This window comes from Ictalurus furcatus, chromosome 20, assembly GCF_023375685.1.
Source record: "Ictalurus furcatus strain D&B chromosome 20, Billie_1.0, whole genome shotgun sequence".
In the NCBI taxonomy this organism is placed as follows: domain Eukaryota; kingdom Metazoa; phylum Chordata; class Actinopteri; order Siluriformes; family Ictaluridae; genus Ictalurus; species Ictalurus furcatus.
In genome coordinates this window covers 16,726,676-16,750,373 of record NC_071274.1, presented here as the reverse complement: position 1 = coordinate 16,750,373, position 23,698 = coordinate 16,726,676, and the positions used below count along the sequence as shown (strand labels likewise).

The 23,698-nt window shown below is 38.6% G+C and overlaps 1 protein-coding gene across 1 annotated transcript in view; it reads right to left on the bottom strand.

Moving 5' to 3' along the window:
• The window catches only part of LOC128624160 (potassium/sodium hyperpolarization-activated cyclic nucleotide-gated channel 2-like), a 69,590-nt gene that overhangs the window by 28,706 nt on the left and 17,186 nt on the right, over window positions 1-23,698 (bottom strand). The window contains exons 3-4 of the mRNA XM_053651561.1: window positions 20,690-20,851; window positions 4,137-4,355 (exon numbers count right to left, since the gene is read on the bottom strand). Coding sequence (XP_053507536.1) covers window positions 4,137-4,355; window positions 20,690-20,851 — 381 coding nt within the window. The remainder of the gene's footprint in view (window positions 1-4,136; window positions 4,356-20,689; window positions 20,852-23,698) is intronic.

Genomic DNA, 23,698 nt, shown 5'->3' with positions numbered 1-23,698 from the left:
GCTTGAGACAACACCTGTCCTGTTTTGCATATTTGTGCTGTTGAGAGGGATTCTATTCAGGGTGGGAATAATTTTGAAACTGGAGAAGTCATTATAAGTTGCATTTTCAGTTGAATTTGAGGAAACTACTTGAAGCATTCGTTGTGTTGAACTATTTCAGTTGCTTTTGTTTGATTTGTTCATTGCAAACAGCTGAAAGTCTGTACATTTTGACAATAAACCTGATTTGCATTGGGGGTTGAAAAATTTTGATTGCAACTGTGTGTATATAGGTTGGGATGGGAATGAATGGTTAAAAAGAGGAAAAGTAATGCCTTTGCAAGTGTTTTTGTCACTGGACAATTTCTTTTTAGTGCTTTGTGATAAATATATAGTTTAAAACTTCATTTCAACTTGATTTCAAAATGTCATAAAACTTCATAAGTGAAAGAAGTTGCAGACAGTCTGATGACTGATGCGTTGTAAATGAAACAGCCAAGTCATTTGACAGAATGATTAATCTGTGCAGGGCTTCATGTTGTGTGATGAATTGTGGTTAATATAAATTAAATAAATAGTCCTCCTCTGATCATTATGAGATCTCTCTCTTTAATATATATATATATATATATATATATACATACACACACACACACACACCAACCATTAGGGCTGTACAATTAATCCTCTTTTAATCATGGTAAGTGTGTTATTAGTGAGCTTAGCTGAAGGCGGAGCTTAAATCAGTGAATCAGTTTTAACTGACCTGGTGGATTCTGTATGCTAGCATTTCTAGTTTGTATGGTTTAAACTTCGGTTTTGTTGCATACTGTGGTGGCATACTGAGTGACTGAGTATGGATTGGTTGGTTGACAGGGTTGGACTGTTACTGAATATAAATAATGTTGTAACCTATTCAGAATACAGAATTAAAGTATCTGTATTCAGTTCACAATATGTTTGGAAAGGGCAGTATTCAGAAAAAAGTGACCTGCATTATTAAGAGAATCCTTTTAGAATACTTCTACTAATTTTTGTTAATCACCATGCTCCTTTGCATTGCTCGCTACAGAGCAGCCATACGTACCAACATAGTAAACACACAACCACAACTTTTAGCATGGAGTATAGTTAAATAATTCAATGTCCCTTGACTGGTTTTGGTGTTGGGCAAACGTTACTGCCTTTTAGATGAATGTCTGTGCTCAAATTACACGCTCGTCTGACTGAATCTTTTTATTCAATTTTCAAGCATATTTTTCTTAATTCAAAGCCTTATGCAAAAGTTATAAGCATATACCATGCCATCTGTGTGTTTTTCATTTATATATATATATATATATATATATATATATATATATATACATATATATATACACACATTTGACACAAGTTCAGTTTTGTTATCGGAGTTTAATTAGGGTAGATCAGCCGGTGGGCGGCTGTGGCTCAGGTGATAGAGCAGGTTGTCCACTAATTGTATGGTTTGATACCCGGCTCACATGACTCCACATGCCAAAGTGTCCTTGGGCAAGACACTGAACCACAAGTTGCTCCTGATGGTAAGCTAGCGCCTTGCGTGGCAGCTCTGCTACCATTGCTGTGTGAGTGTGTGTGTAAATGGTTGAATGAGAACCAGTGTAGAACTGCTAAGGTTAAAAAAAAGCACTATATAAGTACAGACCATTTACCATTTATGTAATAAAACATAATCAATGAAAACATTCAGGAATGTGGATTTAGTATTCAGCCTTCAATATTTTGTCAACACTGTTGGTCGGTTAGTTGGGTAATTGATTGATTAATTGTGTTTACAATACAAAAGCTAATGTGAGGCAACTTTATCTAATTTCAAGATTTATCCATTTGAAGTAACCCGGACTTTTAAAATATAATATAAAACAAAAGGTTTTCTGAATATTAAAACTGTTTTTTTCCTTTGTACTTCACTGGTCTTGTTTTGGTCAGCCTTTACCCACTGAAGCCTCATGATCCTATTCTTGACTGACAGGAGTTCATGTGTGACTGTTGCTCCATCATCCTCAAGGTTTGATGTGAGATGCTTTTCTACAATAGCTACTATATGTTTATGTGGAGACTCATCATGATTGCTGGCAAGAGTTACCTGCCTGCGGCAAATAAATCTTTCTCTAGGCCTCTCTGTAAAAGGCTTTTGTGTGGTATTAATGGACCCCCCAAGGCCAGTGAATTTTTCTTCCAAACAATAAGACAATTTCCTGCTGTGGCAGAACATTCCACTCAACTCCCACAGCCAATACTGTACATCTTTCTCTGGTGTGATTGCAAACGGCTGTAGCTGTAGCTTTCTGTCATTGCCATGGATCATTCCAGTGCCTGATTGAGTGCTAGCGTCTCAACTCACACTCAAAACAACACAGTAGCTCATTTTTCCTTTTTTTCCCCCCAAGACCTTGCACCATTCCAACAAACTACTAGTACTCTATTTGCTTCATTTATAAATTGCTGTGACACCACATAGCTCATGTGACAACCTTTCCTATGAATCCTGCATTAATTATGCTATATACCACTCAAATATGTTCAAATGTCTGGCATAAACCTGTATAAATCCCCATAGCTAGTTATAGCTACTTGCATAACATTTTATAAATTACTTCGTAATATCAGCTTACATAACTCATTCGTTAGTAAGAACATTTTTAATGGTAACATCATTGTCATGTAATATGGGAAAAGGGACTAAAACTACATTTCCCATCAGCCACTGCACCATGTCACATGTCTCTTTCACCTGATTCACGTTTGGCTCATTAGCACTTATGTATAAATGGTCACGTTCTGGTTGTCTTGCGTTGTTTGGTTTATCTCTATGTATCACTTTCGTCTAGCCCTGGGTTCTTGTAAGTCTTGTGCTATATTTGGTTTGTACCTCATCAAAACGTTTGAAAGTGCAAGTGTAAGTCTGCACTTGCATCCGTCCTCACCTACGCAACGTGACAAAACACAAGACAACCCATGCAGTGTAAAATGTGACTATTTATACATAAGTGCCAATGAGCCAAATGTGAATCAGATGAAACTGACATGTGACATGATGCAGTGGCTGATGGGAAACATAGTTTTAGTCCCTTTTCCCATATTACATGACAATCATGTTTGCACCTAACAAACATAGTTAATAGTAACCTGATATTGACTCCTTTAGTACCGTCCCCTGTGAGTTACAAAAGAAATAAAATGACTTAATAGTAATCATTTACAAATTACCTTGGTATACTGTATGCGGAATAAAACATGATGGGGCATGCTGTTATAGGACAACCACCTACGGCACAGTCCATTATTTATTATTTGATAATAACAGATTGTCCTGCAATGTTTTATTCCTCTTATACCACAGCAGTATGCCAATTATTACAGGTTTTTATTAATTAAAGAACGAGATGTCATTTTTTTTTTTTTTACTAATTTACGTTGTGGTACACCTGCAAAAAAAAAAAGTTAGCTTATCACTGTTATCACTTATGTTATAGCAGCTATTACCATTTCTTCCTCAGCCTCTTTTTTTCTCTCTCTATAATCCCTTAATATAATATTCTATATAATATAAAATGTAAACCTTTAATCGATATCTTCTGACCAATCAGAATTGAGCATTCTCTAGTGCTGTGGTCTAATATATTTTCCATATTGCTTTCTGTATGCAATAATCCATTGTTTTAGTTCTCAGTAAAAGGTCGATGTCATCTTGTTTGAGGAATATAATTGGACAAAAATATTTTCCCACTGATTAAATGAAAACAGTTACTCAAACTGAACACTATAGATCATTCTAGTGAGTGACCAGAGAGATGACTTCTTGTTATATAACATCTTATGTTATTTTTGGTGCCTCTTTTTTAAATATTTAATTAGTATTTAACTATGCTAACAAGCTGATTTATGTGGCTTGTGTTTGTTTAAGCTGTATGGTGGGATTTATGATGCCTGTATCATTAAATTTATCTTAGCCTTGTAAAGTGGGTTTCATAATAACGCCCTCCCATCAGACCTCCATTTCTCAATAGAGAAAGAGGCTTTTTATTCTTGATCAAAATAAAAAATAAGCGGCTATAGGACCAATCCGTCTTTCAAACATTCACCTTTTTCATATCTCACATGACTGGCTTTCTTACCTTTTCCTGGTATTGTCGACGAGAGGAGTCCAGTGACTGGATGAGAGCGGTGGCGTGGCCGATGAAGACGGCGTAGCAGGTGGCTCCTACGATCATGCTGAGCATGGTCAGCCATATATCAGACAAACTCTCTGGAGCCTGGCGGCCGTAACCTATACACAGCATGTGACTCATCGCCTTAAACACAGCAAAGGAGTACAGCTCACTCCATGTATCATTCTGCAGAGTGGAGAGAGAGAAAGAGAAAAAATGAATAGTATCCACCATTTAAAGCCTGTTCTAATACCAACCAGGTGATAACTCTTAAAAGGAGAATAAATAATGAAGCTGGGAGAGTTTTCATGACTGAGAGTTTTCACGACTGAGAGTTTTATCTCCGGCTGACTGGATCAAACAAACCGCTATTAACCTTTAAAGTTAGCCTACATTTTACATAACATGCTTTGGATGATTAGATCGTTTCAGGAGAATGCACCTGAATGCACAGGCTGGATGAAGTGTAAATGCTGTCACATCATTTCTACATTCTCTAAAAAGAAAAAAGAAAAAGAAGAAGAAGAAACTGAACAACCTGGAAAATGTTGTTCATGTGAAAAAAGATATATGTTTTGGGTGACTTTGAAAGAAAGATCTTAGCATTCTAACCACTTATGATCTCATTTCCTTCCTTCTATAGTACCTTGTCATTTTTTTTCCCCACTGAAGGATTGTGATTTCAGCAGTGATTTCAAATTATTACTGGTGACACTGTAGGGGATGATTCCAGTAGAATCAGGGGTTTTGTTTTTTTTCATTTATTGGATTTTTGACATTTTTTTTTATTGGATTTTCTACATGGAATAACAAGCGATAACAGAAGCATTCACCACAAGTTAAGATTCCTAACAAAGCACCAACAAATTACATAAATTAAGCAGTAAAATATAATATACAGCAATAAAACAAAATTAGAACAGAACTGTCTGTAGAGTCAACCAGTACCTTATCCAAAAATGGATACCATACCTTATCAATATTACGATCCCGCCGGCAGATGGCGCTGTGGTGACAAAGTGCACGAGCGGCTTGAGAGCGCGCACGTGCACGTGCTTGAAGTGCGCGTGGATGCTAAAGCTGTGTAAGTGTTGCCAGCTGTTGGCAATAAGGAGACTGGCTACTTAAACCCCTCGCGTTGCTGCGTACATGCTGCCCCATTGAAGTATAATAAAGTAAAGTAAAGTGGAGAAAGGACTAACAGAGAAGACGGAATGAATAATGGTGCCAGGTTGTGATGTTTATGCCAAGTCATAGCTGAGTGTTCATGCCATGCCATAGTTAGAAGAGTGTTTCCTGCCATAGTTAGAAGAGTGTTTGTGCTATTTCATAGTTAAGAGTGCCTATGCCTTGCCATAGTTAAGAGGGTTCATGCCTAAGTTAAAGGAGCATTCCTGCCTAAGTTAAATTAATGTTTCATACATGAGTTAAGCTACTGGTTCTAGGCATAGGCCTGTCCTAAGTTTTGTGCTTCGTGTCTCATCCCGAGTTGAGGGATAGGTTTTCCGTTGTAAATCTCTAGTTTATGTTTAAATAAAGACGTCACTCCTGTGCTTACTTCCTGTCTCGAGTCCTGTTTCGTAACAATCAAATGAATTTAACCCTTTACTGCATGATGTTGCCATATGACAATGAATATATTTAATTTTATAACATATTTTTTGATAGACAATAATACAAAACTACTACTTTCCTATGTAACTAGAAAATGGGTGCTTTAACTCTGATCTATATATATATATATATATATATATATATATATATATATATATATATATTTCATGCTGTCATTGTAATTGTCATATGGCAACATCATGTGATAATGGAACTGTGGTATATGCATCCATGAATTGAAACAGACCTACATAGCGAAAAAAGACACTAGGCTTCTCTAATAGTATATTTACATTTTGTTTCACATTCATTGTTCATATTTCATTCATGTTGTACTTTCACTTTATTTGCACCTTATGTTCTAAATTTTATATTTCAAGAGAAGGAATTAACAATTCAAGAGAACGCATTAAAAAGACACCCAAAATATGTTTGGATCTAATTTTGTGTGTATTTTGAGTATTCTGAGTAAATCCACCACATACTTTTTACTGTAACTGTAATTCCTTTCAAGAAGATATAACTTTGAGATGCTTTTTTAAATTTAATTTTTTCCATAAAATCCATTAAAAAAAATGTTTTTTATAATGTAAATGTAATAATTCATGCAGTAGAGGGTTAAGGAGCTTGTGAGTGAGAATCAATTTTTTTTTTCTAGCTTTATGCAAATAAATACCTCTTTAATCCACATATCAAGGGTTAGGGGTTAAACTTCAAATAATGAAATGTCTAGCTAATAAAGTTGTAAAAGCCAGTGGCTTTTGCATCGTCAATTGCAGAGGGTTATGTTGAAGGCATCCTGCAATGTTTTAAATATTTTAGTCCAATAATCAAATCATTTCAGATATGACCAGAACATTTGCATGAGATTGGCCAGTGAGTGTTTGCATCGATTGCATGCATCACTAACATTGGAGTATATCTTTGCGAGTTTGGCACAAGTATAATAGATCCTGTGTAAACTCTTCCACTGCAACAAGCCGTGCCTTGCACATACTGACGATGAGTGAACAAATTCAAGAATGTTCTCCCATTTCTCTTTGGACAGCTCGGTGCCCAAGTCCTCCTCCCAAGCATTCTTAACCTGAGCAGGAACACCTGGGTTTGGAGTCTGAATCAGTTCATAGATAGTAGAGATACAGTGTTTTAAATGAGGATCAAGTCTTAAAAAATTGTCTATTGGAGATTCTGGAGGACAAATGGGAAAATGAGGAAACTTTATGGAGAGTTCAGTAAAGGATGAGGATCCCAGTAAAAAGTGTGTGTTCCCCATGTCAGATTAAATGACAAAAAGATCCTCTAACGATAGACCAGTGACTAAAGAAAACTACTACATTCTTCATGCGTTATCAATCCATGCAGAAGACAGGGTTGCATAAACAGAAACATTTTTTTAAGTCAGCTTGATGTACTGCAATAAGGATATATTTTTTTCTGTACATTTGCATGTTTCGTGTAGCATGTTTTGCATTTGTGCAATCCTCTGCTGTCCTCCTATAGGTGGCTTTTAGAAGAGCGTTGTAGCAGTGGTTACACTGCGATTTTAATGAAAAATTGTTCTTTTAATGAAAATGTGTTCTAAAACCGCTGATATCGACTCATGTCTAAGGAATTCTTTTAGGAAGTGAGATTTTGTGACTGTTGCAGCAAAAATCCAACGGAAAATCATACAGTGTTAAGGGTTTATGTTCATGTTCATGTTATTCCTCGACTTTTGTATTTTAAACAGTTTACCCAAGCTGGAATTCCAAAATGGTCTCAATTTAAAACAGATTAGCAATATGCAAGTACTTCTGCACAACAATTGTGAAATGTGTAGCTAAATATGTTTTTGACATATTGTCGTGAAATTTTTAAGTCATACCACTTTTGTTGATCGTTTTGTGTTACTTGTGAGTATTGAACAGTGTATATATATATATATATATATATATATATATATATATATATATATATATATATATATACACTTCAACACTCACAAGTAACACAAACTGATCAACAAAAGAGGCATGACTGTTTCACTACAGAAGTACTTGCATTTTATATACATATATATATATATATATATAGATAGATAGATAGATAGATAGATACGGCTGAATATCAAGCACAATCATTTCAGTGTTTCCCTGTTTATTTGAAGCTCACTTATAATAGAAGTCTAATGACACTAATATTCATTCTCATTCTCTCTCTCTCAATCTCTCTCTCTCTCTCTCTCCATGTACTCCTGCTGTCTATCAGTGCCAGATCCTGACACATCGCCGCTGCTATGTCTCTTCTTGCCCTCCGGACCTGCCTGATTCATCCTGATGATCTACTTCTGCGTGTAGCTTCTGCACTTGTGACTCATTTTCTGCTGCTGTCCATGGTCCCACATGTGTACTCTGAATATTGCATTGCCAAAAAAAAAAAATATATACAGTTTATGCCAAGTCTCACCCCTGCCTCAATGGATAATCCTTCCTGGAGCTTGTACATTTGTACCTAAGAGCTGCTGCTGTAATCATGAAGATTGTCCTGTGATCATCCCAGAACCCAATATATTCATACTGAACATCATTTCAACATAATTAGTACTGTTTAATTATACCATTCTACACTTGTATACTGCAATGATTAATAATCCCACCATTGGGCATCATGGTTCCTCTTAAAGTTTCTTCCTATGTTGTTTCAGGGTGTTTTTTCTTGCTACTGTTACCACTGGCTTGTTCATTAGACCTCTAAATCTACATCTGGATTCCTGTACAGCTGCTTTGTGACAGTGTCAAAAATTGTTAAAAGACTATACTTTACTATATATTTTTTTGCTATAGAAAAAAAATCTGACCTCAAAGAACAATTTCTACAGATTCAAAGCTTAATTGAAAAATATTATTGACTTAAGAATTGACAAAGATCCATCCATCCATTTTCCATACCGTTTATCCGACACAGGGTCACGAGGAGCCTGGAGCCTATGCCAGGGAACTTGGGGCACAAGTCATCGGGACACAGGGACCATGTGCCAACCCATCGCAGGGCACAATCGCATACACACTCACACACCCATTCGCACACTATGCACAATTTGGAAACGCCAATCAGCCTACAACTCATGTCTTTGGACTGGGGAAGAAACCGGAATACCTGGAGGAAACCCCTGAAGCACGGGGAGAACATGCAAGCTCTGCACACACAGGTTGGGATTCGAACCCCCAACCCTGGAGGTGAAAATTATGCTTTCCATTAGACTACAATTATCAACAAATTTGAGTAGCCTATTTTTCTTGTTCTTTTCCCAATTCATGGAAATAGGTCAGAATTGTGTCTCTCTCTGGTAATCATACATAGTACACACTGTAGAAATAATAAATAAAGGTACCAAACTGTATGTTTTCTTGTCGCTGGCGTGGTACCATCAAGGGTGCATCTTTTGATGGAAAAAGTTTGGGCCCCTAAGTTCCAGTGAAGGAAAATTGCAATGCTACAGCATACAAAGGCTATACAATTGTGTGCTTCTAAATTTGTGGCAACAGTTTGGGGGAGGCTTACACATCTGTGAACGGTGGTCAGATCATGGGTCAGATCATTATACATGGGGGGACATGTCCCCCCAACATTTCAAAATCTAGGTTTTGTCCCCCCACTTTTTCCTAATCTCAAATTTTATTTTGCATTGCCTGCCTGTCTCCGAGGATTTCTAAGTTGGAGAGTCTCCAAATGAATCCTTTCCACAAATTTTAAGAACATAATTATTTTAATTTTTTTTAAAAGCACTTTCACTATATTAAGCACTGGGGTCAGACTCGAGTAACTAGGGCTCGCTGAACAGTTTGGTTGTTGCCAAGCTTGACGAGAGCAAAGTGTCTGGTATGGATATTCAGAGAGGTGGCTACTCTTACACAGTTAAAGCAGAATGGATTCATTTGGAGATGACTCGAATATTCCGTGACCATCCGTGGAAAAATACCTCGCGTCCTGAGGTGAGGGTGATTACGACACAGCATTCAGACTCTCTTGAGCACACTAAAGACTAGATGAAAGATTTACCACTTTGTATTTGAGGTAGGATATTGTAGCTATTTCAGCTGATTGTTTGCTGGTGTTGATCGACAATTTTGTTGTTGAAATAATTATTCAGCCTATGAAACTGTCAAATATGCATAAGTTTGCAAGCTAGCTAACACACCAGAATCGTGTGTATGAGCCATTGCTACATGTCCATAAAGGATTTAATGCTAACGTTAGTCAAAATGTTCATACAGAGATGAGCATCCATACAATATTTTAAGAGGAAGAGGACAGAGGAGGATGAACAGCAGGTCGTAGGAGTAGAAACGACTGAGGAGGACGAGCTTATACTGTAAGTTGTATGGTTAGCTACCAGTTAGCCAGCTAGTTCACGTCACACCTTGTTGGATGTTTGGGACGGGGGCACCATCGTGTGAGGATCGCTCCCATTGTAGGTGAGTTGGAGCTATGAGTTCGAGACTGTGTGTTTTCATTTTCTGTTGTGATTCTGGAAAACGTCCGTTATTAAATAAGGTGTATTACGCAGTTTATGGTATGTAGTAGTTTTTGTTCTAGTTATATTATAGTCCGTCTCTCTGACAGTTCACCCGAGTCTTTATAATCTCCCCTCCCCGGTCTGAGTATCTTCTGTCACTGCAAATACCCTCTTACAACCGCACTAAATAGTACATTCTGTTCCCAAAAGTCATTAGAAATAAGCATTTGAGTGCTTGTGTGCCCCCCCGGTTCAAAAGCACTTCTACGCCCCTGGGTCAGATGTCCACAAACTTTTGAACAAATAGTGTACCTTTAATTAGCTTACAGAGTAGTCCTTAAGGTGCAATTATGTACCTTAAATTATTTAGAAAGGTATAAAGATACATATATAGTAAATGTACATATGTAAGATGTAAGTACTTGATGGTAACACTGCAGTACTATTTTAAGTATTAAATTTGCTTTTTGAAACTATTCTATGGAAACTCCGCAGCTCTTTAATTGTCAGATCAAGATTAATTACTGTGCCGCCTAACCTCGGCACGACAAGACAGAGAAGCGCTGCCGTCATTAGTGTGAGGTTTGCGTACATTCAGCAAATCTTGAAAGGTTCCAGGGCTTTAAGTGAAAGCTTCAGAGAGCACTCAGAGCGAGACGTGAAATGGGAACTGACGTAAAAAAAGAGCACCTAAAGTCATTAGGGTGAGTGAAAGTGAACTGGTTGAGGATTAGAGAGCTTGGAGAGTTCTAAAGGAAGAGGAAGAGGAAGAGAGTGGTGATGCAGGGAGGAGGGGAGAGTGGATGCAGAAGCTCAAACCTGAGAGAGGCACAGGTATGAAAAAGTGGCTTGAACACAGCTGAATAATAGATGCAAAGTGAGCACTTAGGCTTGAAAATAGAAATTTCAGACCATGCATAGCTATACACACACACACACGCACACACACACACGACTGCTTCCTTTACACACATGGACGTCGGAGGTCCAAACAAGCGTGTGTGCCCAGAAGCCGATAAGCTCCACAAACATCACACACACAGAGCAGCAGCCCTACCCTATCCATCCTCTCAGTTCACCTCAGCTTATCTGGACACCCAGTGCTCTCTCTGCTATTGGCTCTTGTCCCCAAGTAAAGCACCGCATGAGCCATAATATATGGATTTTCTCCCTAAGAAGACAACTAGAAAACCGCTTCCAAAACAGCTTCATTTCAGCTCACCTCAAACACAAGCCTGACTCAATACGTTATCACATTTCTGTACCTGTCTGTTATTTTAATATTTTTTAGTTTTTACCTTCAGGCTGTACAGTGTGACGGCATTCGTTGTAATCAAACACGTAATTATTTCACCAGGAGCAGAATGTGAAGAAGGTTGGCGAGGTTGGAAATTAAACTCGATGTCACTGTCAGGGTTTATAATGACAACAAAATGAAGTGTTATTTCGCTCTAATAAAGAGTGATTGCGAGATGCTTCAATAAGTGGCAACAGGATTTTGTGAGGAGGGGGTGATTAAATGTGATTAGCACGTTTGCTTCACACCTCCGAGGTTGGGGGTTCGAATCCTGCCTCAGCCCTGTGTGAGTGAAGTTTGCATGTTCACCCTGTGCTTTTCGGGGGTTTCCTCCGGGTACTCCAGTTTCCTCCCCCAGTCCAAAGACATGCATTGCAGGCTGATTGGCATTTCCAAATTGTCTGTAGTATGTGAGTGTGTGTGATTGTGTCCTGCAATGGATTGGCACCCCATCCAGGGTGTCCCCCGCATTGTGCCCTGAGTTCCCTGGGATAGGCTCCAGGCTTCCTCGCGACCCTGTCTAGGATAAGCAGTAGGGAAAATGGATGGATGGATGGATGGATGGATGTCGGGCCACATCACACCATCATTCCTTTGATTAATTTCCTATAACATCACATTCCGATGTGTTTTATTCATTACATTAATGTATCTGTTCGGTCTCCTGTATCCAGGTTAGCATTCGAAGCAGGTTTGGTGTGTGTGATATCAGACAGAATTAAATCTCCAGGGTTTTCCCTAAGCAAGCGGTCCATTGTTTCCTGAAATCAACAGTGTTAGGTGTTCATTAGCTCTTATCATTTCCTGAGAGATCCTGCTAATAGGGTGTGTTCATATCACAGGAAATGGATGGATAAACGTGCGTGTACAGTATGTGTTTGGATTGTTTGTGTATTCTACTTCAGGGGTTTTCGCTGGCGCTTCAGCACTGGTATGAGGTATCGGCATAACTTACGCTGGAGACACCTTTTGAAAGCATAGTCCGTTAAAAATCCGTACATAAAAGCTCACAAGAGAAAATTATTTCTTTTTTTAGAAATCAGTTTAGCCCTATTAGCCCAGATTTTCAGGGTGCTGTCTGCAATAAATGTCCCTATGCTAAAATTCATACATCCAGATAACTGCACATCAAAATTAGTTTCTAGGAGGTTACTTTTCTGCAAACCCATACTCATGAATTTATATACAGAAAATTACAAATCAGTCATGTTTAAGTTGTAGTATACGTAGGTGAATTTAAAATGAAATTGGCAATTTAGTCAGCCTGAGGGTTTACACTCTGGTTAACTTTATTTTTACATTTTTAAAAAGACTTTCAAACCATTCATTATGTCCAGAATTACTGGAAGTGTTTACAAAGTTGGTGTGGATATAAGTGCTGGTTAAATTGATGTCGCGTAATGGAGGCTTCGGATGGATGCAAATGCTGATAAGAGCTTTATTAAAGCGAGGCAGGCAGACAAATCTAAATCATGAGACAATAGTGTGGTCAGAAAACAGGCAATGGGTCAGGCAATTTACAAATGGGCATAAAACAGGCACGAGAAATGATAAACAAGAAACAAGATCAAAGACTATGGAACCAAACCGAGGAACAGGGTACAAACGTTCGGTACGGTGATAACACTCAATACTTCGCAACGTACATAGATACATGAGGGGTTTAAATAACAAACGTAATCAGGGGTGAAACACAAGACAGCTGAGAATAATGATGGCACACATACGGGAAACAACCAATGAAAATACAGGGGCGCAGACAGGACAGAAATCACAGATACACGCAGCAAATGTAAACAAACTCAAGGTCACTGAAAACACAGAAGTGTCCGCTTGCATTTCGAGCTTGCCCTTCGGGTTTCCGAGCACGCTGCATGCTACTGCGCTTAGCTCAAGGGAAAATCGTGACAACTGAATAGTACCAGGCTCCCGAGTGGCGCAACAGAAAAAAATATTTGCCCTGTCATCAGTATATCCAGAGCTGAAATCCAGACAATACTACAGCTATCTATGGCCAGGACCCAGGGGAGCAAAACTGGTGGGAGGGGTGGTATACTCTCTCACCCCTGTCAATCACAGTGAGCTCATGTTTGGCAGAAGAGGGTAGATAACACTTACCTCTGAGTGTCTTAAACTGACCTGTGACGCAGCAGTTAAAAAAAAAAAAAGGAAGCACTCAGATGAAGCACCTGTTAGCTTTCGCCCTCTGTACTGGCTGGTGGGTGGGAACTGTCAGGTGACCATAATGGGGAAGAAAACCCATATTCCATGAGGTGCACTTCATACAGACTTGCACATATACCACAGCACTGTTTAATTCTTGATTCTGATTGGTCAGAAGGTGCTTGATTAATAATCTATAACAGCAGCTCTGACAGTAGTTCCAGGTTTTTAAGGATATTCTAATATATTATAATGAGCCTTTATTGGTCACATATACGTTACAGCACAGTGAAATTCTTTTTTCTTCGCATACCACAGCATGTTAGGAGGTTGGGGTCAGAGCGCAGGGTCAGCCATGATGCAGCACCCCTGGAGCAGAGAGGGTTAAGGGCCTTGCTCAAGGGCCCAACAGTGGAAGCTTGGCAGTGCTGGGGCTTGAACCCCTGACCATCCCATCAGCCTTAACCGTCAAGCCACCACTGCCCGCATATTATTATACATATATATTTCTATAGTAACAATTTACACAATGACCTGTATGGTGAACCCTCTACAACGGATATAAAATTTGCAATCGTTGATATGCTAAAGCTCTCTGTAATATTTATTGAGCATTTTTGGAAGGAGTCTCCAGTGTCAGTGTCAGCCTTTGAGGGTTAACACTTTTTTTTCCACCATTAAAACATTTTCCTAGTTTGATCCTTTTGAACCATCCAGAGTCTTTTCTAAGTCGTTATGAATGAAAGTTACGATTGAAAAAGCTGTAACTGCCCTTTTAAATAGAAACCACTGTTTATTGGTAATTAACTCATTGAACCGTTATAAACAAACCTTATGGTGAAGCATGTACCAAATCAGCAGAACATTGAAAATTACAAAAATTACACTTAGCAAGAATATAACTGCTGTTGTGGATGAAGACTGAAGCTATTGCAGCAATGAGACAGCTGTCTTTTAAACAGTGTCTCTACAGCATAATGTGTTTGACAAAGCCTTAAGCAAACTCTGACATATTGTTGGGGATTTCAAACACATTGCACTAAATACTGCAGAACAGCACAGCAGCTCATTTTCAAATGTAAAAAATCCTTGTATACTGTAGGGTCAAATATAAGAATATTTCAGACTACTCTTTGACCTCTCATGGGTTTATGCAACTCATAGATTGCTGTTATTGATTGTTAACCGAATAATCCAACCATTGAAGAAGGAAATTGATGATACACTCATGCCAGTTTTAAGTATATGTAACTTTGCATTTCTACTTTGCAACTACTTTGCATTTCGATTATTTACAGTAATATAAATAGAGTTTAGCGAAGCCCTTCCATCCATAATGTTCCTTACGCAGATTTATAACAGATGTTTCATCTAACACATTGAGCTGGCTGCTAGAGTGCAACAAGTCCTGACTATTCAGGTACAGCAGCAGCTCGAAATAGCTCAGTACATTTATTACAACCAAAAAGGAATGTCAGGTGTTTGGAAATTATTTGTGATGGAGCAGAACGATAAGAATTGTTTATCATTATTATTATGTATTATAAGGATTTTAATCATCGATGGATAAAGGGACTGTCAATATCTCTGTTCATGCACTAAGTACATGAAGTAACATGAAGGCAGAATAATGCATTTGACAGAGGAATTGCTTTATGTCTACTTATGTCTATTAACGTCACTGGTAATGACAGTTGGAGATTACATAACCTCTGAAAAATTGAAGAAGTAGATGGAATCTTTCAAAAAATACAGTGCCCTCCACTAATATTGGCACCCTTGATAAATATGAGCAAAGAAGGCTGTGAGAACTTGTCTTTATTGTTTGATTTCTTTATCTTTTTTTAAAAAAATTTCACAACAATTACTCTGCTCTCATGGATATCAAACAATTACAAACACAACACAGGTTTATCCAAAAATATATATTTATCTTTGTTATATATAGGTGTGCAACAATTATTGGCACCCCTATGAATTCATTTAAGAAAAGTATATTCCCACTGATATTTTACATTTTTTTAGTATACCTGGGTGACTAGGAACAGGAAATTGTTCAGTGATGACTTCCTGATTCACAGGGGTATAAATATGAGGTAACACATAGGCCAAATTCCCTTAGTCATTCATAACAATGGGTAAGACCAAGGAATATAGCTGTGATGTGTGGCAAAAGGTTGTTGAGCTTCACAAAATGGGAAGTGACTATAAGTAAATAGCACAAGCATTGAAAATGCCCATTTCCACCATCAGGGCAATATTTAAGACGTTCCAGATAACTGGAAATGTTATGAATCAACCTGGAATTGGACGTGTGTCTGTATTGTCTCAATGCACTGTGAAGAGGATGGTTCGAGTGGCCAAAAAATCTCTAAAGATCTCTTTCATGGCTCCAGGCTACTGATGGCTAAGGCATCATCTGGATTCGAGTGTTAAGGTGAACACATTTCAGTTGAGCCTGAGTCTCTGACTTATCATTGTTGGCAAAAAAAAATCTGCTCAGTAGGCCCTAAATCCACTGTTTTCAGTTCAGTTGGGTCTCTTTCTACTCCTCGTGTATGTGAGTAAACTCTGTCACTGAAGTATCTGTAATTATTTCCTGAGCACACTGAAAGACAAATCTAATCTGAAAACACACATGGAATTTGTAATTGAATCTTGCGTGTGTGTGTGTGTGTGTGTGTGTGTGTGTGTGTGGGACAGATTGGCCTCCCACTGTGAGAAGCTGTGAGGACGTCTAACAGGTCCTGGCGTCCTAATGCGGTACAAAAATAAAGACAGATGTCCCGCTCGTGTATGTGTGTACACAACGATGTAACAAATTATCAACAACTCAGCATATGAACAATTCTAAAGAGACATGATTGAGAAACAAACCTTTCTCTCTGGGTAACCTTTTATCTCTGACCTGTCTCTCTGAACTTTCCCTCTGATGTCCCCCCCCCCACCCGTCCCCGTCCCCCCGAAATCCTTCCTGTCTGATCTCCAGAGGATTCATTTCATGGAGCCATGTGAGACTGCTGCATGACGTTCATCCTGATATCACGAAGAACTTACTGGAATTTCAATAAGGAAGAGCGATAAACGTGAAATTTAAATGAATTGATAAGAAAAGCATATTATGACTAATCCTGCTAATAGTCTTAACTGTAATAATGTTTAAATCACAATGAGTTTACATTTGCATGTGTAAGCTGTTTTATGCAAATCTTTTGGCAAGATGAAGTCAAGACTTTGACCAAATAAATCCTACATGTCTCCAGTTCGTTCTGCGTTTTTTCTTTTTGACGCTTGAAGGGAAATGAACATTAAAAAGACTTTCAGAAGACTAACACCACCTTAATTGTCAGCCATAACATTAAAACCACCTCCGTAATATTGTACAGCTCTGATCCGTCGAGGCATGGACTCCACAAGACCTCTGAAGGTGTGCTGTGGTATTTGTGGTATCTTGTCCTGCTGAAAGAGGCCACTGCCATTAGGGAATACTGTTGCCATGAAGGGGTATACTAGGTCTGCAGTAGGTGATACGTGTCAAATTAACATCCACATGAATGCCAAGACCAAAGATTTCTCTAACACAGAGCATCACACTGCCTCCACCGGCCTGCCTTCTTCCCTTAGTGCATCCTGGTGCTATCTCTTCCCCAGGTAAGTGATGCACACGCACACGGCCATCCACATGATGTAAAAGAAAATGTGATTATTCAGACCAGGCCACCTTTTTCCATTGCGCCATGGTCCAGTTCTGATGCTCACATGCCCAGTGTAGGCACTTTCGGTGGTGGACAGGGGTCAGCATGGGCACTTTGACTGGTCTGCAGCAAGCAGAGATGCACTGTGTGTTCTGACACCTTTCTATCTTAACCAGCATTAACTTTTTCAGCAATTTGTGCTATAGTAGCTCTTCTATCATATCAGACCAGACCTGTTAGCCTTTGCTCCCCATGCACATCAGTAAGCCTTGGGCACCCATGACCCTGTCTCCGGTTCACCGGTTGTCCTTTCTTGGACCACTTTTGGTAGGTACTAACCACTGCATACTGGGAACACCCCACAAGACCTGCCGTTTTGGAGATGATCTGTCCCAGCCGTCCAGCCGTCACCATCTGGCCCATGTCAAAGTCACTCACATCCTTATGCTTACCCATTTTTCCTGCTTCCAAACATCAACTTTGAGAACTGACTGCTTCCTTCCTGCCTAATATATCCCATCCCTTGACAGGTGCCACTATAGCGAGATAACCAATGTTATTCACGTCACCTGTCGGTGGTTTAATGTTATGGCTGATTGGTGTCTACTTAAATACTACATCAAAGCAATAATGTTCCACTAAGAATGTGGCTTAACTCATCATCAGGGCTGCATCTAAACTCGTACCATATTCATTTTGAGGCATATTCAGAGATGAGTTACGTCAGGATTTAATCCTGAAACGTAAATATTCAGTCCACAGACAAGCCCTTAACTACAGTTTTAAGTGCTATTCGGACATTTGCACTTGATTTGCATAGTAGAAGAATGCTAAGTCAGCTTATCCTTCAAATTAAGTTTGAAGAGTAAAACTTTGGCATTATTTTATTAATTCCACAAGTCAAATCATCTGATGCACATGTTTTAATTTCATGACCTTGATTTAGTATCTTGTGGTTTCATTAACTGTCAGTGAAATGCAGGATAACAGGATGTGCTGGATCAAGTGCTATTTTATAAGATTCCAAATAACAAGGGTGGAAACTGTATTGATCAATGAAACCAAATTTGCAGTCATCCATCCATCCATCCATTTTATATACTACTTATCCTACACAGGGTCACGGGGAGCCTGGAACCTATCCCAGGGAACTCGGGGCACGAGGTGAGGACCACCCTGGGCAGGGTGCCAACCCACTGCAGGATATAATCGCACACACATTCACACATCAACACATGTTTTTGGACGAGGGGAGGAAACCGGAGTACCCAGAGGAAATCCCCCAACCCCGGAGGCAAACATACTAACCACTAAGCCACCGTGCCCCCTGCAGTGATTCATGTGATAATTAATGTGATACAGCAATATACTGGCAATATACTAGACTCCTAATAGATGTTTATTTTAATGTTTGTCATCTTCTCTTTCATATATCATTGTATTAGGGTTGTGTTTAGTTTTTCATTTTTAAATTGTCTCTTGATCTTATGGTACATTGCATCACACTTGACACCAAAGAAAAAAAAGCATATGATCTGCTTCTTCAGTCTGCATTTTGTATATCTGTATCGTTGATATTTTTTAGGTTTAAATGCAAGTGCTTTTGTTTAAAGGTGGTGGTCTAGGTGGTCATCAGTTTAAGCATGTCTGGAACCTGAGCCTGAATGCCCATACCTTTCCTTGGGTAACTTTTGGACTTAAGTCTCTCACTCTGAATACCACATCTGAAAGCATAATGGAGAGCCAGCAATGAGTTCATAAAATCCCACAACTCACTACAATACTGTATGTTGTGGTCTAAATGATGTATGTACCCTTAAGAGTACAGAATACCCACAAAGTATTTTGATGTATGAACACGGCGTAGCATCATTTCAAACGCAGGACAGGTTTATGCGGTGAGTCATTATGAACTGTCAGCGTTTTCAAAACATTGCTTTTTCCAAACAGCCTTATTGAAATAGTACATTTTTAATAAGGAGAGAATTGTGGCTTCAGAATTGTGGGAAGCAGCTACTATGTGACAAAACTGAATTAAAGCAATTTATTAGGTGCACCTGAGCATAAATACAGATAATAGAGGATAGGGTGGGGGGAAAGGGGAGGATAGAGAGCAATGCTCATTATTATTGGAACAGGAACTTTTTAAATCAAATCGAGGTGTGTGTGTGTGTGTGTGTCACACACTAAACAGGTTCTTTCATGTGTGTTAAAAGGAGGAACAAAAAAAACATCTGCTCTGGCACGTCCCACACACATGCGCGCACACACACACACACACACACACACACATACCCTTTTATCTCCACCGTCATCACCCTACCTCGTTTCGCCCCCGCACACAAAAACAAGGTGCATCACACCTCACACGATTCTCCCTTCTTCATCTTTCTGCTCATTATCATGATAAAGGTTGATAAACCATGTGAACGGCTGAAAATAACTTCTCTCCCGCATTCTTCACTCAACAGACTGTTTTTACAAACAATCATCCATCTCATGTCTTTCACATTTTTAAACACTCTGCCAAATGATTCATACTAAGTGCAAACGTACGCTAAATAGCAAGCGTTTTGATGTTGCACTTATTAAAGTGGATGATCTGTGCCAGCTGTGCTTGAAGTTATAGCATCAATGCATCTCAGTGCACTTTACTAACTAGAGTATATACCACTTATGAGTTACGTTAACTGAAAGTCACATCATATGAGAATAATGAAATAACGTAAATGCTATAAGACAGCTAATTTCTGCAAATTACCCTTAGTGAGCTGTCCTCCCCTGCTTCAGGAAGCATTCATCTGTATATTCATGCCAAGGGAGCAGAATAAATCTAATTTAATTCAATTCAATTATGCCACTCTTGTATTGGGGTTCGGCTGGTGAGCTGATTTGCATATTTAGCATCATTGTGCTAGCGTTAATGCATGCTCAGCAGGATCAGCGACAGTCTCTTGGTGTACCTCGACCTATTGTTACTGACACACTCTCACAGCGTGTGGCAGGATACAGCATTGAAGAGTAAAACGCTAAAAAGGCTAAAGACTACAAAGACCACATTTGTACTAAAGTGTATGAGTATGAAGATCACAAAGGAAAAATGAGACTTTAAAAAAAAAAAAAAAGATTCCAGTGCAGCTCTAACCTCTAAAATCCTCAATTAAAGATTAAATGAAAGAGAATACACCTGGGAAATGTCAGCAAGTTCAAACCGTTCGGAAATCAGCCAGTTCTGATTGTTTAATGGGTTGCGTACCACCATTTTGTTGAGCGAGACCCAGCAGTCGGAGGGGAAGTCCTGCAGCATGGGCACGAGGAACTGAAGACATCCATCCCAGTGGCAGAGCAGTAGCATCATAGCAATCAGGTTGATGATGCGCATCACGGCACTCGCCAGGTCATAGGTCATGTGGAAAATCTACAAGGAAGCACAACACAGCGCTTTATTAGTGCATGATAGGAAAGCGAGCCATGTTAAGCCTGTACTCTACATCTGAGCTTCTCAAATGTCTTACCGCCAGGGACTGGTTTCACATGTCAGTTTTAAAGAGTAATCCAATTATTCAACTAGTGTTCACTGTAATCAGACATGTACCATCATATTTATTTATTTACACATATTTATTTGTGCTAGTAGAGCTTTTTATTCCTGAACTTTTCACCCACAGAAACCAAAGCAGTTATAGCGTGTTGATTTATTTTTTTTCTAGTTTCTATTCCATTCCATTCGTTTGTGTATGCATCGTATCCTACACAGGGTCACAGGAAGCCTGGAGCCTATCCCAGGGAACTCAGGGGCATGAGGCAGGGGACAGCCTGGGTGGGGGGCCAACCCATGGCAGGGCACAATCAAACACACATTACGGACAAAGTAGAGATGCCAATCAGCCTACAATGCATGTCTTTGGACTGGAGGAGGAAACTGGAGTACACAGAGGAAACCCCTGAAGCACAGGGAGAATATGCAAACTCCATGCACACAGGTCAGAGGCAGGATTTGAACCATCGACCTCAACGTGCGAGGCAAACGTACTAACCTCTAACCCACAATTCCATATTATAATAACATACAGTGTAGTGGGGTTTTTTCAGTTCTCTTACAAAAAATAAAATTGTCCATCATGGATAAATGAGGTTCTTTACAAAACAAAAACAAAAGTTCTACTACAACATACCTCTAAAGAGTGTAGAACTTTTGTATAACATTTGTTGCATCTGTTTTTTTGTTTGTTTGTTTTTTTAAAAAAAAAAAAGCATGACATTTTTATACACCCTGGACTAAACACATAGATCAAACATATGACTAAATAAAATCAGAAAAAGTCAAAGAAGTAGTTTGTAGCAACTGGGGGAATGATTTGGCATGGGGGAAGGTGATTAGGGATGAGATAGAGGGGTAATGGATAACACGTATATACATTATACAATGTACATTATACAATTATACAATATACGTATATTTATGTGATCTAACACTTTTGTCCTTTCTATCGCACTCTAAGCAGTGAACTGAGTGTATATATATATATATATATATATATATATATATATATACACACACACACACACTCAGTGCGATAGAAAGGACAAAAGTGTTAGATCACATAAATATATATATATATATATATATGTGTGTGTGTGTGTGTGTGTGTGTGTGTGTGTGTGTGTGTTGCCATAAGCAGACGGCAATCCAAGACGGCAATCCAAAGCCAAACAGAAAGCAGCGAGCGAGCTGGAAACTTCATCTAACAACTTTTTCATATGAAAATGCTTCCACTTCTTATGAGCTTGAAATGATCTGTGTTGCTGTATATGCTACAAATTACACACCTACTTCAGCTGCAAAAAAAAAATACAACAAAGCAACTTCATGCACAGAACTCTTATGAGTTTTAAATCAACAGGAAATAATTAGTTCTGTACAAGACAAATGGCTAATAAAGCCTCAGGCAAGTCTAGTGCTGGTTACATCAAGGGCTGTGAGATTTTCTTTCCAAACTCTGCTTTACGTAACCAACGTGTTTCCTCTCCTGTGTATTAAAAACCCTGAGACAAGAATGAGAACTCAAATCTATGTATTCGCTACGTCTTAAAACCAGTTCTTTTGGAAAATGGTTGCTGTGACGTTCTTGTCATTGGCGTACATAGCGTACCTATCTAATTTTGTTTATACTGTATACTAGCACTAACGAATGATTCAGCTTTTTCAGAAGGTGTTCGTAAATTTATTATAATGGCAGCTCTGAAAGTTGCTCCGGCTACAAGGTTTATATTAATGTTCTCTTTGAAATATGTGCTCTGTTCTATAATAATAACTTACACAGAGAGGTGTGTAAGTACATTGTGTTTAACCCCTTCACACAGTACACTGCCATTCAGTGTTGCCGGTGGAATGGAAATCGACTTATCAGACTTTTTCAATCATTAAAAACAAATGAATTATTTTAGCGCCGAAAGTCTGTTATAAGATTAGTCCGGACACTGTTGGGTCCTGAAAGGAATACTATACTTATGAAACACTGCAAATTTAAAAAAAAAAAAAAAAAAAAACCTGTGTCTACTTTCATTGGAGTCATTAATCAGTACTGTGGAGTGTGACATCGCAAATCAGTTCAATGCTGAACATGGGCATGCCGAAAATGTGTGGAAATAAAAAAAATTGGTCAAAAAAAAAGTTAAAGTCTTGTGTAATTGTTGATATGATATATAAAATTTGGGGGACAGGAAAGGATATAAGTAAGCTTTCCATATATTAAAAAATCTGCATTTATTTAGCATTTATGGAAGGAGTCTCCAGTGTCAGTCTCCAGTAACAATCAGAGGAAAAGCTGTAACTGTACATTTACCGGGGCTTTACTGAAACACTCATTTCTCCATCTGGGGATTAATAAAGTATTATCTTATCTTATCTTAAACATGATAAGCTTTGTCTTATTTACTTCATGAGAAAGGAAAACAAGTGGGTGGTTATTATTAAAAAAAAAAAATCAAAGTTTTAATTAATTAATTAATTAAGAATGAATTAATTAATTAATCAAATTTGTACTCACTGGCAATTTGCTGTGGTTTAAGAAGAATACAGCACTTCATAACATGCTGCTATTGGAAAAGAATCAACTTGGCGTATCAGAAACTCACCGTGCTGTTAATGATTACTTTACTGTACCATATACTTCCTGTACATTCCTATAGATCTTCCTGAATCCAGTTTGTGTTTGTCTTAACAAAGTGATGAATGTCAGAGGATGACAAACGATGACATAAC